The sequence below is a fragment of the Papaver somniferum genome, unplaced genomic scaffold, assembly GCF_003573695.1.
Source record: "Papaver somniferum cultivar HN1 unplaced genomic scaffold, ASM357369v1 unplaced-scaffold_118, whole genome shotgun sequence".
In the NCBI taxonomy this organism is placed as follows: Eukaryota; Viridiplantae; Streptophyta; class Magnoliopsida; order Ranunculales; family Papaveraceae; genus Papaver; species Papaver somniferum.
The window spans coordinates 5,922,404-5,934,116 of NW_020620825.1; the positions used below are offsets into that span (position 1 = coordinate 5,922,404).

The following is an 11,713-nucleotide window of genomic DNA, read 5'->3' on the forward strand; positions in this document are numbered from 1 at the left end:
TGATTGGATTGGGTTTTGGATTCAATTTTGGTTTGATTACTAATTTTATTTGAGAGATTTAGGAGATAACCAGTCTTAGATTTTCTAGTAAATAGTACAAGGATTGTTTTCAGCTCAAAATTGGATTACAATTCTTGAATGTCTTATCGAGATGAATCTCGGTATCGTTATTGATTCAACCAAATGTATACGATGGTTGTCAGTGCACAACTACTTATAAACTACACTATGGAGTACCTTTCGTGACAATGATGTACTACTAGGAAGCTTTTTTTGGTAACCTGTTCCTGGAGGATACCACATAATCCTTCTTGGGATAAAAACTAATGATGATATGCATTTGAAAAGTTTTATCTGTATTTCTGTTTCTGTGCGTAAGGAGAAAAACGAATGACATACATCTATGGGTTTTTTCAGGAGGTTAATGGAAGAAGTTTCATCAACTTAATCTTTGGCTTTGGCTATGGCTACTTCCAGCCAAATGTTAAGTGCAGCACCAGTCTCAGCAGCACCTCAATCTGAACCTGGTGGGACACCTCAATCTGTACTTGCTGGTTCTGAAACTGAAGTTACAACCCCAGATGAAGGTAACAAGAAGTGAAAACAGTATTCTGATGTATGGGTGAAAGACTTTACCAGGTTAAATCCTCTTCAAGCAAGATGTAATCATTGTAAGAATACTTATGATGCAAAGATTAGGAATGGGACAACTAGTTTGAAGAATCATGCAGCAAGATGTCCTAAGAATCCTGATAGGAAGAAGTCGTTGATCCTTGAGGATGCTAGGAGGATAGACTTGAAGATGATAGAAAAGACACGAGTCACTTGTTTTTGTTGTTTAAGTTTTAATCTGAATTCTGAACTTTGAAGTAGTCTGGTTAAACTTGTTTTTATTGGAAGTACTAGTGTACTATGTAACACTTATGCAGTTATGTTTGTTTTTTTAAGTTATAAAGAACTTAAGTAAAACATGTGTGTGTGTGAATGATTCTAAAGCGGGTTTAAGAGGGTTTAAACCCAAACCCACCCAACCCGCAGCGGGCGGGTAACAAAACTCGCCCGCTGTTTGTGGGTGCGGGGTTGGTTAAGAAAAAAAAAAACCGCTGTTTGTGGGTGCGAGGTTGGTTTTAGTTTATACCCGCCTATACCCGCCCATGTGCATCCCTATTGGCTAGACGGGGTAAAATGCAAGACTTGTTTCCAGTTGTTTTCAAGGCGGTGAAAGCTAATGACGCAACAATTTTTGATATGATATCAAATGGAGATTGGGTTTGTTAGTTCAAGAGACCATTAAATTTGGATGAACAACTAGAATGAGATTTATTAAGGCGTGAGTTAAATCACGTCCCTAAGCTTGTGGAAGCGGACGATGAAATGGAGATTATGGAGAATTTCAACTTCAAGATGTTATGAAAGACTTTTAGGCAATCTTGAAGAGTGCGGCTTTGATCAGTTTCTTTAGAAAGGCAATATTCCAAACAAGGTGAGTTTTATTATTTGGGCTACTTTTCATGATTCGTTACCTACCAGGGATATGTTGTGTCATCGGGGTGTAAACATTGAAAGCGAGCAATGTGTTTTGTGCAACGACGAAAGGGAGTCAGCAAATCACATGTTCATTCATTGTAAGTACTCTTTTGAGATTTGGAATTATTTAATCAAACCCTTTAGGATATCCTGTCCATTGACAAGAAATTTGCTTCAACTGTTTAAAGCATGGTCTATCAATGTGTTACAAGGGAGAGGCAAGGATGTTTGGAAAATCTTACATTATGCGGTTTGTTGGATTTTGTGGAAGGAGAGGAATGGAAGGGTTTTTGGAGGTCGTCACAAGAGTGTGCAAAAGAATATTGATTTGATTAAGCAATTGGTAGTCCTATGGTCTTGTGACGACGATACTTTTAAGTATGTTGATCCTAGTTTAATTTCAAGTAATTGTGATACTCTAATGTGTATGTAGCTTTTGTTGAGTTAACCTTGGTTTGATCCTTGGTTTTCTTCTTTCTTTTTAATATAACTTTCTTTTCAGAAAAAAAATATCCAGAGGAAAAAATATGAAACCATTCTGGATATAGAGCGTTTGTGTGCCAACATCTACCTTCATTACTGTTGCCCGCAAAATTTCTCATTATTAGTCCCGCCTCCTGTATTCATAATTAGCTCCTTGAAATAAGCATCAAAGTTTATTTTAATAAATAGAAAATCAGGACAACTCCAATGTCTAGTAATAGGTGTAACAGATACAACTTTATCATTGTCCATGTCAGTGATTCTGTGCCGATCAGAGAAGTCATTTCTTATCAAAAGTGCAACCTGAGCAGGAGACAGTTCTATATCGTCAGAAACTTTCTTGCATCCAAATATGCCAACTTCTTCAAAAGCAGTGATTAGATTAATGGTTTTGTATTCAACTTGTTAGAAAATATGCAGAGCACTGAGAGAATGTGTAAGTGCATAAATTCAACCCAATGATAAAAACAGAATCTCCAAATTCAGCAAAACCTATATCCTCTTAGGACGGTTCTTATAGGCATAGCAAACTGGCAAGTTTGCTAGTTTTGCACCCATTATGGATCTGACAGACTAGCAAATTAACCTAGATAAGTTGCAAATTTACCACTTAGCCAGGTGAGGTCGAGTCCCTACCGAGCGGTGGAGTATCGACCGCTCGGTTCAAATTCCATCGAGCGGTTAAGATTCGACTTCAGTGTATCCCATCCAACGGTCCTAAATTAATAACCCTATAAATAACCAATTCCATTTTCATTTCAACTCACACCTTTACTCCAATTTTCATTCTTTCACTCTACAGTCTCAATATGGCAGTTGGGGGTCGTAGATTTACCTTAACTGAAGATAAATGCATTTGCGGGAATTATGTTTTTGTTACACTGAATAATATAAATTGTGCACAACAACAATAACAACAAATCACTTTTTGGGAAAATATATTACAAAGATTTCAAGAAGAAAATTGAACCTCAATAATCGAGATGCAAATAAGTTGTCTGGCTGGTTCCAACTAATCAATAAGGATGTAAACTTGTTTGTTGCTTTGCTTATGCTAGGCAACCGAAACCGAAGAAATGGTAAAAAACGAAATTGATGTGGAGCAAAGGTGTCGGGCGGAATGGTGCAACAGAAATGAAAAAGATTTTCAATTCGAAAGTTGTTACCAAATCTTGAAACTGGTGTCCAAATATGACGCATTTAATTAACTTAAGTATGCATTTAGTTAAGTATAATTTTAAGATATCATAATGTTAACTGATATATTAAAATAACATCTAATTTTCAACGTTTCTTCTTGTTCATAAATCTAATTTTAGAATTAATTTACATTAGTGAGTCTTTCGTAAATCTAGATAATAATATATAACTAGGCAATCATAACTTAAACTAAAGACTTTAAAAATAAAAATCAGAGACAATGTTCTTCATCTTATTTATTTTCTTCATTTCACATATCCCAATCGGTGAGCTCATGAATGGAGTTTCCTTGTTTATCTTCTTCTCTGCCTTCAAATTTTCCTTCAATTGAACTTTTCTTTGTCTTTTCTTAGCTGCAGATTTGATTTGGTTAATATCCAAAACTTGTAGACTTCTTTACTTTTTACCTATTTCTTTATAACTGTCACATATATTGCTAACAACGGCTTCAAGCACCACTCCATAAAAATCAAGTTGGGTTGCTAAATCAAGTTGACTTTCAAATTCTGCCATTTGAATTCTTTTGGGAGAAGATAAATTGTGTAAAAATTTTAGGGTAAATTTTTTGTTTGAATTTGACATTTTTATAGCTGGCGGTCGAGTCTTGATCGCCAGTAGTTTAGTCTCTATTGTTCGATAGAGACTCCATCGCTTAACCTTGTTACCATAGTGGCATGACCAGTTTTCCAGTCCACCTGACATGACATATATTTAGGTTGTCGCACCCCATAGGAACCAACCTTAATAAAGCTCTATTTCTTATATACTTCGGAGGTTTCAAAAGAACCATCAATAATCCATCATCATAATTGATTTCAAAAGAACAACAAGACATGTACAAAGATTCAGACCCATATTATTTGAGTCAAAGGAAAATCTTTAATATCTCCCAAATTTCAAACTGCACGAGAGTTCTTGATTAACAAGGGTTTACTTAATAAATACTTTTAGTGATTTTTAAAGACTTTAACATAATTCTATAGTATTATTGTTATTTGTTGTCTACTTCTGAAATTTCTTCCAAAGTTTATGTTACTGGTTATAGATTGTTAAAAGGTCTTCTAAAGTTTGTGTTACTCGTTGCAAACTTGAATATTCAAAGACTTTGAGGTTGTTTTTTTTTTTTGACTTTTGTAGTAGTATGAGAATATCAAGAAGAAAATCTATGAAGTTCGCCAATTTAAGAAATGACCGCATAACTATATAAAGAATTCAACTTTATGAAATGACCGAGTTTCGGAGTTCACAGAACTTTTACGGTACGTGTACTGGTATGGATACCTTAAGACAATAACCAGTTCCGGAGTTCGCAGAACTTTTCTGGTACGTGTACTGGTTTGCGTACCGATCTGGGTTCACGAGTTCACAGAATTTTTAAGGTGTGCATACGGGTATGCGTACCAAAAGTTGCTTGTCGACATATAGTTACTCCGTTACGTGTACTGAGTACATATGTTATGGCTTCAGACTTGTAACAGTTTTCCCAGTTTATAAGACTGGTATGTACACTGTCTTATATCCAAATTTACAGTAGTTCTATATTTTTCTCTAAATCAATTCGAAACATTCCCAATTAATATTAATGACACATATCACTGTTCCAAACTATTTTCGAATGATAATTCTTAAATCATGATTTTGATTGCGAACAATAAATTTTTCTTACCCGAAATTCATCAAGTATGAAATGTTCATTAAGCTTAATCATATATTTCGAGAGCTAATTACAAGATAAACTTGACTCGAAATTCTTGATATGCTTACGATAGTCTAATTTGTTATGCGACATCGTCTCATGGATAGAAAGGTGAATAACTTGAGAAATAGGTGGTTCAGTCTTCAATTACATTTTGTTGAAGAAGTTTTCCAAACGCTTCGGTTGATCTTCACCTTCAAATGGCAGAGCGCAATGATGACTTGATGTAGGACATCCAATGGTTCAAGATAGGGGTGTAAATAATACCCGAAAATACTCGGCCTGCCTGTATCCGCCCGAGCCCGCCTGTACCCGAAGTATCCCAAAGCCTGTTATGGCCCGTCATGGACCATCCGGCCTGGCCTGGATTAATTTATTGGCGGTCTCGGGCTTTGCGATTAATTATGATGTCCGGCCTGATACCCGGCCTGGTGCCCGGCCTGAAAGCCTTCTATGTGCCATTAATCATTTAATATCCTCTTCAAAAGACTTAAAAGTTACAATTTTATAATTGTCAATTTTGTGTCAAGAAAAATAAAATATATAATTGTTTTTTACTTATAATTAACCTTTTCAAAACATTAATGGTAATATATTTTCTTATTAGAAAGTTTATTGTACTCTAATTAATTATTTATTATAGGCTAAAATTTAAAATTTGTCAGTGTAATTTAAATATAAAATAATACTATCACTTACGATATGCGATGTTGGAAAGGAAAGGATATTGTATTTAATACCGTTCATTTGAAAATTTAAACTTTAAAAAAAAAAAAAAATAGTGGCCTGTCCGGCCCGATCTGGCCTGCCCATATAAAAAGCGGGCTTTGGGCGGTCTTTGGGTAGCAAATTATCTACTTGTGCCCGGCCTGTCCGGCCTGAATTTGTTTACGGGCTCACAAATATTAAGCCTGGCCTGCCCGGCCTGTCTTAGTTTTTGGGTCGGGCGGCCCGGCCTGCCCGAATTTACAACCCTAGTTCAAGACGGTATCAACTTTGTCCAGTTGCTCCCATAACAACGGCATCAACTTTGCCAAGTTGCTCCCATAACGACTGCGTCAACTTTACTTAGTTACTTGCTTTGCAAGTCCTTTACTTTCCCAGTTTACTTATAATTTCTTTTTCTTTCTTTTAGTCGGTTCTTGTAGAACCTATATAAAAGCTAAGCCTTCTTGTTTAGGATATACAATTTTTTATCAAACAATATTATTATCAATCTTATTATTCGTTTATACGAATTCTCTTTTATCTTTTCTTAATCTCTTTATCAATTTCATCTTATTCGTATCTCTTTCATCTCTTCGTATCACCTGCAATCTCCGTATTGCATTCTTCTTAATAAGTTCTGCATTAGTTGGTACCACAACCAACGTTTCTAGATTCTTATCTAGAAACTGAACCATAATCGCTTCCGCAAACTCAAAACCCTATCCCTTATAAAAAAAAAAATCCTAGTTTTATTTTTTTCATGAGAAAGTTTTATACGATGGATCAAGAAGATAACCAAGCTTATGGTTCAAATTTCTTAGGTATGATTCGTCCTACCTTGTCTGATCAACCTTCTTTTACCCAGAGAAACAACAAATTCAAATCATGTTGTATAATTGGATGTAAATTCTGTGATATGAGGGTAGATAGTGGTAGTACAGAAAATTACATCGCTTATATTGTGATAGAGGAGTTGGATTTACCGGTTACTCCACATCCCAACCCTTATTCAATTAGAGGGGTTAATAATTCTTTTCATGAACGGGTTACACATCAATGTCTCATTAACTATTCTTTTTCTGAGTACGAAGATTCGGTATTATGTGATGTAATCAATATGTCTGCGGCGGATCTTATTCTTGGAAGACCATGGCAGTATGACAAGCGTAGTACACAACTGTTTTGAGAATACATACGTTTTTCCTCATCAAGGGAAATTATTGAGGTTATGTCCCGGCGAGATGATATTTGACGAGGGAGATCTTTCTTTAGTTAAGAATGATGCTGACGCTATTTTCACTACACCACTTGGCAGAGAAGATACGAAAGCTACTTCTCAACAGGAAGAAGTAACACAACAAGTCGATGAGGTTCCGTATGTTTTACAAGATTTTAATGCATCAGTTGATGAGAATATAAACACTACTTCTGAAGATAACAATGATGAAAATCGTGTTTTCATGCAAGAAGAAAATTTCTTCGACAAGGTTTCGCATGATCCGTTAGAGCTTAATGGTAAGTCACTGAATCCTGATTTACTAATTCCTGATGTTAATATGCTTGTTTTGTCTATGATTGATAATACTCAAGTTTTGATCAAGTGGATACACAAATAATATTGCATACAAGCCCTTGTAAGGCTCAACTCGTTGGGATAAACGATGAGAATTCTTTGGCGTCGTTTGATATATTTGTTCGTATGCATAAAAATTTGTTTCTGAAATACATTTACATGGAAGATTACATCGGTAGACAAGTTTTAGCTGAAAGGTTCTTGTCGGATTTGAAAGGCCTCATGTGGGTTGTGCATTCGGATGATAAGTTTTGCATTGAAGAAACGTTTATATAATGGTCTAAACCAAAAGGAATTCGGTGGAGAAATCTATCTCTTTCACCTGTAGTTGAAGACCTAAGAATCACAGGAGATCCACCATATTTTCTTATGTCAGTAAAACATATGTCCTATCATGGGATTTATGGAACTGTACTTCTAGGCATCGCTGGATGGATGGGTAAACACCTGGGGATAGAATTTGAGAGAGCACTTATTGCGACTAATGTGCCGGTTGTTGATGTTACGATAGATGGACAAGATATTTTCCTGTCTATTAATAAATAGCATACTTACAGAAGTTGTTCACTCAAATCAATTTGATGCAGTAACGTTATCCATCTTCGAATATTTTCATTCGTGTGGAATGAAGTACACTGTTCTCTCTGACCCTGGACTCGGTATTCATGAATCATATAGTGTATTCCAACGAGAAACGACGGATGATATTTGTATCAAGTTTGACAACAAATCTTTCTTTGCTTTGCTATGCCTTGGTCCCGTGTATTTCTCACAATTCCGTAAATCTTTGCTCGGCACTGCAACTGCTATTTGGTGGTCTAACAAATTCAAGCGTTTCAATGAGGTTATACTGGTTGATGAACCTTGGACAGCTATGCGGTGTTACTTAGATTACGCACTTCCAAAAATAATTCCAAGGGACGATTCTCTATCCGAGAGATTTGGAGTTCGGATGGTTTTTATGGAATGTGTGATGCTTTACGGAGGAATTTTAGTAAGAGAATATTCTGAGTTCAGTATTCAAACCATGACTAAGATTTTCATAGAAGTAAAGACCAATATCGACTACGGTGCTATTTTCAAACGGGTTAAATTTAAAACAAACCCATGTATTGTGGAGTATCACCGTGTTGATCAAGGAAGTGTGCATACTCGAACTGGTGGTAGCATGAAGGAATACTTTCCAATATTTTTCAAGTTCTTCGAGTTCTTTTCGTCAATCCTTGTGAACGCAGCAAAATTTCTACTCTTCTTCGTGGTTAGAATATGGTACCTGGTAGTGAACATGCATTCAGTACTCTCTTCTACACTTTGGACATGCAATAACAAAGATATTTGTAGAATTTTTCTTGTTTGGATTAAGAAGTTTGAAGAGCTCGAGACATGGAACAACAGACATTCTTGTTTTCAGCAAGCTACATGGGAGCCTGGAGGGAGATTTTCTTTTCTCATGCTCGATAAGGGTGAAGAGCTAGTTATTAATACTTCCCACTTGAAATCCTCTGGCAAGTCTCAAAAGATATTTCATGAAGGTCGAAAGCTTAAGTCTGCTCGTAGCTGTGGAGTTTCAGTTTGCCCAATATATAGAGAAGCGTTCATAATCATTCCAGAGTGCCAGCATGAATGCCGTGCAGAGCTCAAGGAATTTGACATCTTGCTGCTAAAGAAGTTGGTGATTCTTAATATTTTTCACTACTACAAACATGAAATTCACTGTATATTGAGTACATCGAGAGACCCTCGAGCAAAGAATTTTATTTCCAGAGACCGTGTTTCTAATATATATTACACTGGTTTGGACACATTCGCAGGTCGAAGTGCGGCCGTAGGTGCTGTGGATGTTGGAATTAAAGTCGCAAAGCTCACACCAAATAAAAACGAAGTACAAGAAAGACTTCCAGGAAAAGAAAAACTACTACCAATATTGGCGATATCACAGAAGCATTGGTGGACGATGGAAGCATTGATCGCTTTCGGATAATTGACTTGGTTTCACAAAGTGGGGGAAGTACATTTCACAACCGTAAAGAATTTTACATCTACAGCCAGCGTCTCAAAAGTGGTAAGAAACTTTCTCATCAACTGTGCAAATTTTCATATTCATTGGTCAAACCAAACAGTAGCGCTTTGGTAGAGGAATTTTGGGGTAATCCAACAACTGGTAACTTCGGTAATTACTATGAGAGAGGCAAAACAATCTCAAGGACTTTGGAGATCAACGAACAGTGCATAGATGCAAGCATAGTTGGACTGAGATACATGGCACTCAGTGCTATTATTTTTGTTGGATATTCCGAATCATAGTTAGTAAAGGTGGTTGAGCGAGTTAATATTATGGAACAAAGAGAAGTACTAGTTAGTTGTGGATACAGTATGAGTGGATTTCAACCAATTATTACTGACGAAGAAAAGTTGAATGACACTTTCTACACTACATTCTTTTCTCCACCTACTTCTGCATCCCCATCTGCGAGACGATACGTAGAAGATAGAATACTTGGTTGGTGGATTTTATTTCAAAACAGAATTGTTAATACTAAAATCAAGGAGCTATTCTTGGAACGGCGAAGGAACGAGTCGGTTGAATGCGTTTTCGAAGGCGTACCTCGGAACTTTGAAGATACACATGATGTACTCATGGTGGACGTTGCTGGCTTGGTTTACATTACCACCGGGTAACGACTTGAAATTTGTGTTTGACCGCTTAAAACTTAAACACACATATCGTGATGCTTTAGATAACTTTTCTTGACTACTTTGTTTTATGATCTCTAGAGCAATGAGATTTGTGTTTGATCGTGCAAAGACGGTAAATGTGGAATCTACAACTTCCACGGAGGAAGCGAACTCATATTTTGTGATGAAAACTCGAGGCTTAGAGCAATATGTAGAGAGAATGAAGTTTTTTTTATTAGCTAACTCGAGGACGAGTTTCATTCAAGGAGAGGGGACCGATGTAGGACATTCAATGGTTCAAGACGGTATCAACTTTGTCCAGTTACTTCCATAACAACGGCATCAACTTTGCCAAGTTGCTCCCATAACGACTACGTCAACTTTACTTAGTTTACTTTCTTTACAAGTCCTTTACTTTCCTAGTTTACTTAGAATTTCATTTTCTTTCTTTTAGTCGGTTCTTGTAGAACCTATATAAAGGCTAAGCCTTCTTGTTTAGGATATACAATCTTTTATCAAACAATATTATTATCAATCTTATTATTGGTTTATACGAATTCTCTTTTATCTTTTCTTAATCTCTTTATCAATTTCATCTTATTCGTATCTCTTTCATCTCTTAGTATCACCTGCAATCTCCGTATTGCATTCTTCTTAACAAGTTCCACATTATGACTGTCGTGATGTTCGTTTCTCAACTACACTTCCATCCTAATCCGATACTTAACTAAGGGTGCGTTTGGCACGGAGGTAGTTGAGGGTGGAGTTCAGTCAACGAAGGAGTCAAAGATGGAATTCAAATCCTAGTGTGTTTGACATGGATGGAATTAGAGTTCAAGGTAGTTGGAACTACTTCATTCAATGGAAATTGAAATCACACCTCCCCCATGGAAGTTGGAACTCCATCCTTTCAACTCCACCCATTGACCATTTTGATATTTCAACTTATTTAATTTTTTTTTCTTTAAACAATAATTAATTTCCTATACTTATAAATTTACTTTGGTAATTAAAATATAATTATAATTTTAATATTTTAGAATTTATAATAATTTTTAAATAATAATTTTTAATATTTTAATAATACTTTATTTTTTCTCATATTCAAAAATGAAAATAAAATATTTTTTTTCTTATTATTTAAATATAGTAATACTGTTGATAAATTATTAAATTTAAAATCTAAAATAGTAGTTTTATTTAAAATAACAAAAGTCTATATTTAATATTATATTTATTTAAATTAATAATTTAAGTTTAATTCAAATATAAAATTATTTTCACTAAAATTATATTTATATAAAAAATTAATTATTATTGTTGATAAATTATTTCTTTCACTAAAAAATGAACGCGCGATTGGGGGTATCAAAACTAATTCGGGGATAGAGGAAAAAGACAAAAACTGGATCCAAATATCAAATCAGGATCACCCCTTATCTAATTATTTTTTTAATTCCTCATCTACCCCTCACTAATTAGGTTTAGTGGTTAATTAAAATTAGTAAAAATCTTAAGTATTGGGGGATAGATTAGTGTGTATTTTCATTTGTGTTTGGGGGAGTGAGGTGAGAGTAGGAGGGAAAAAAATATTTGAGAGGGAAGTTTTTTGTGAAAATGGAGGATGATTGTGAAGAGAGAATTGCTGCTAAGAGGTTGAAAATTTGATTTTTTTTATTTGAATCCACCATTTTTGCAGCTGAAAAGTTCGGTGTCGGCATAGTATTCAACCAAAAATCCATGCCAGCATTTGTTGGAAATTTTCATAAATGTTTGCCACTATGCAGAGTTTTCGGTGATTGACCTGACCGGTATTCCGTTTTGAACTTTTTTCTGGTTTTCAGTCCACT

General features: G+C 35.4%; 2 protein-coding genes across 2 annotated transcripts; both read left to right on the forward strand.

Moving 5' to 3' along the window:
• The first annotated feature begins 6,165 nt into the window (after positions 1-6,165).
• LOC113330642 lies at positions 6,166-9,093 on the forward strand. Its single transcript, XM_026577468.1, has 2 exons — positions 6,166-8,855; positions 8,999-9,093. The coding sequence occupies exons 1-2, from the start codon at positions 7,699-7,701 to the stop codon at positions 9,036-9,038; spliced, it is 1,197 nt and encodes a 398-aa protein (XP_026433253.1). The 5' UTR covers positions 6,166-7,698; the 3' UTR covers positions 9,039-9,093.
• A 150-nt stretch (positions 9,094-9,243) lies between these two features.
• Positions 9,244-10,409, forward strand: LOC113330643. The gene is made up of 2 exons (XM_026577469.1): positions 9,244-9,862; positions 9,963-10,409. Exons 1-2 carry the CDS (start codon positions 9,522-9,524, stop codon positions 10,195-10,197), a joined length of 576 nt encoding a protein of 191 aa, XP_026433254.1. The 5' UTR covers positions 9,244-9,521; the 3' UTR covers positions 10,198-10,409.
• Positions 10,410-11,713: the final 1,304 nt, after the last annotated feature.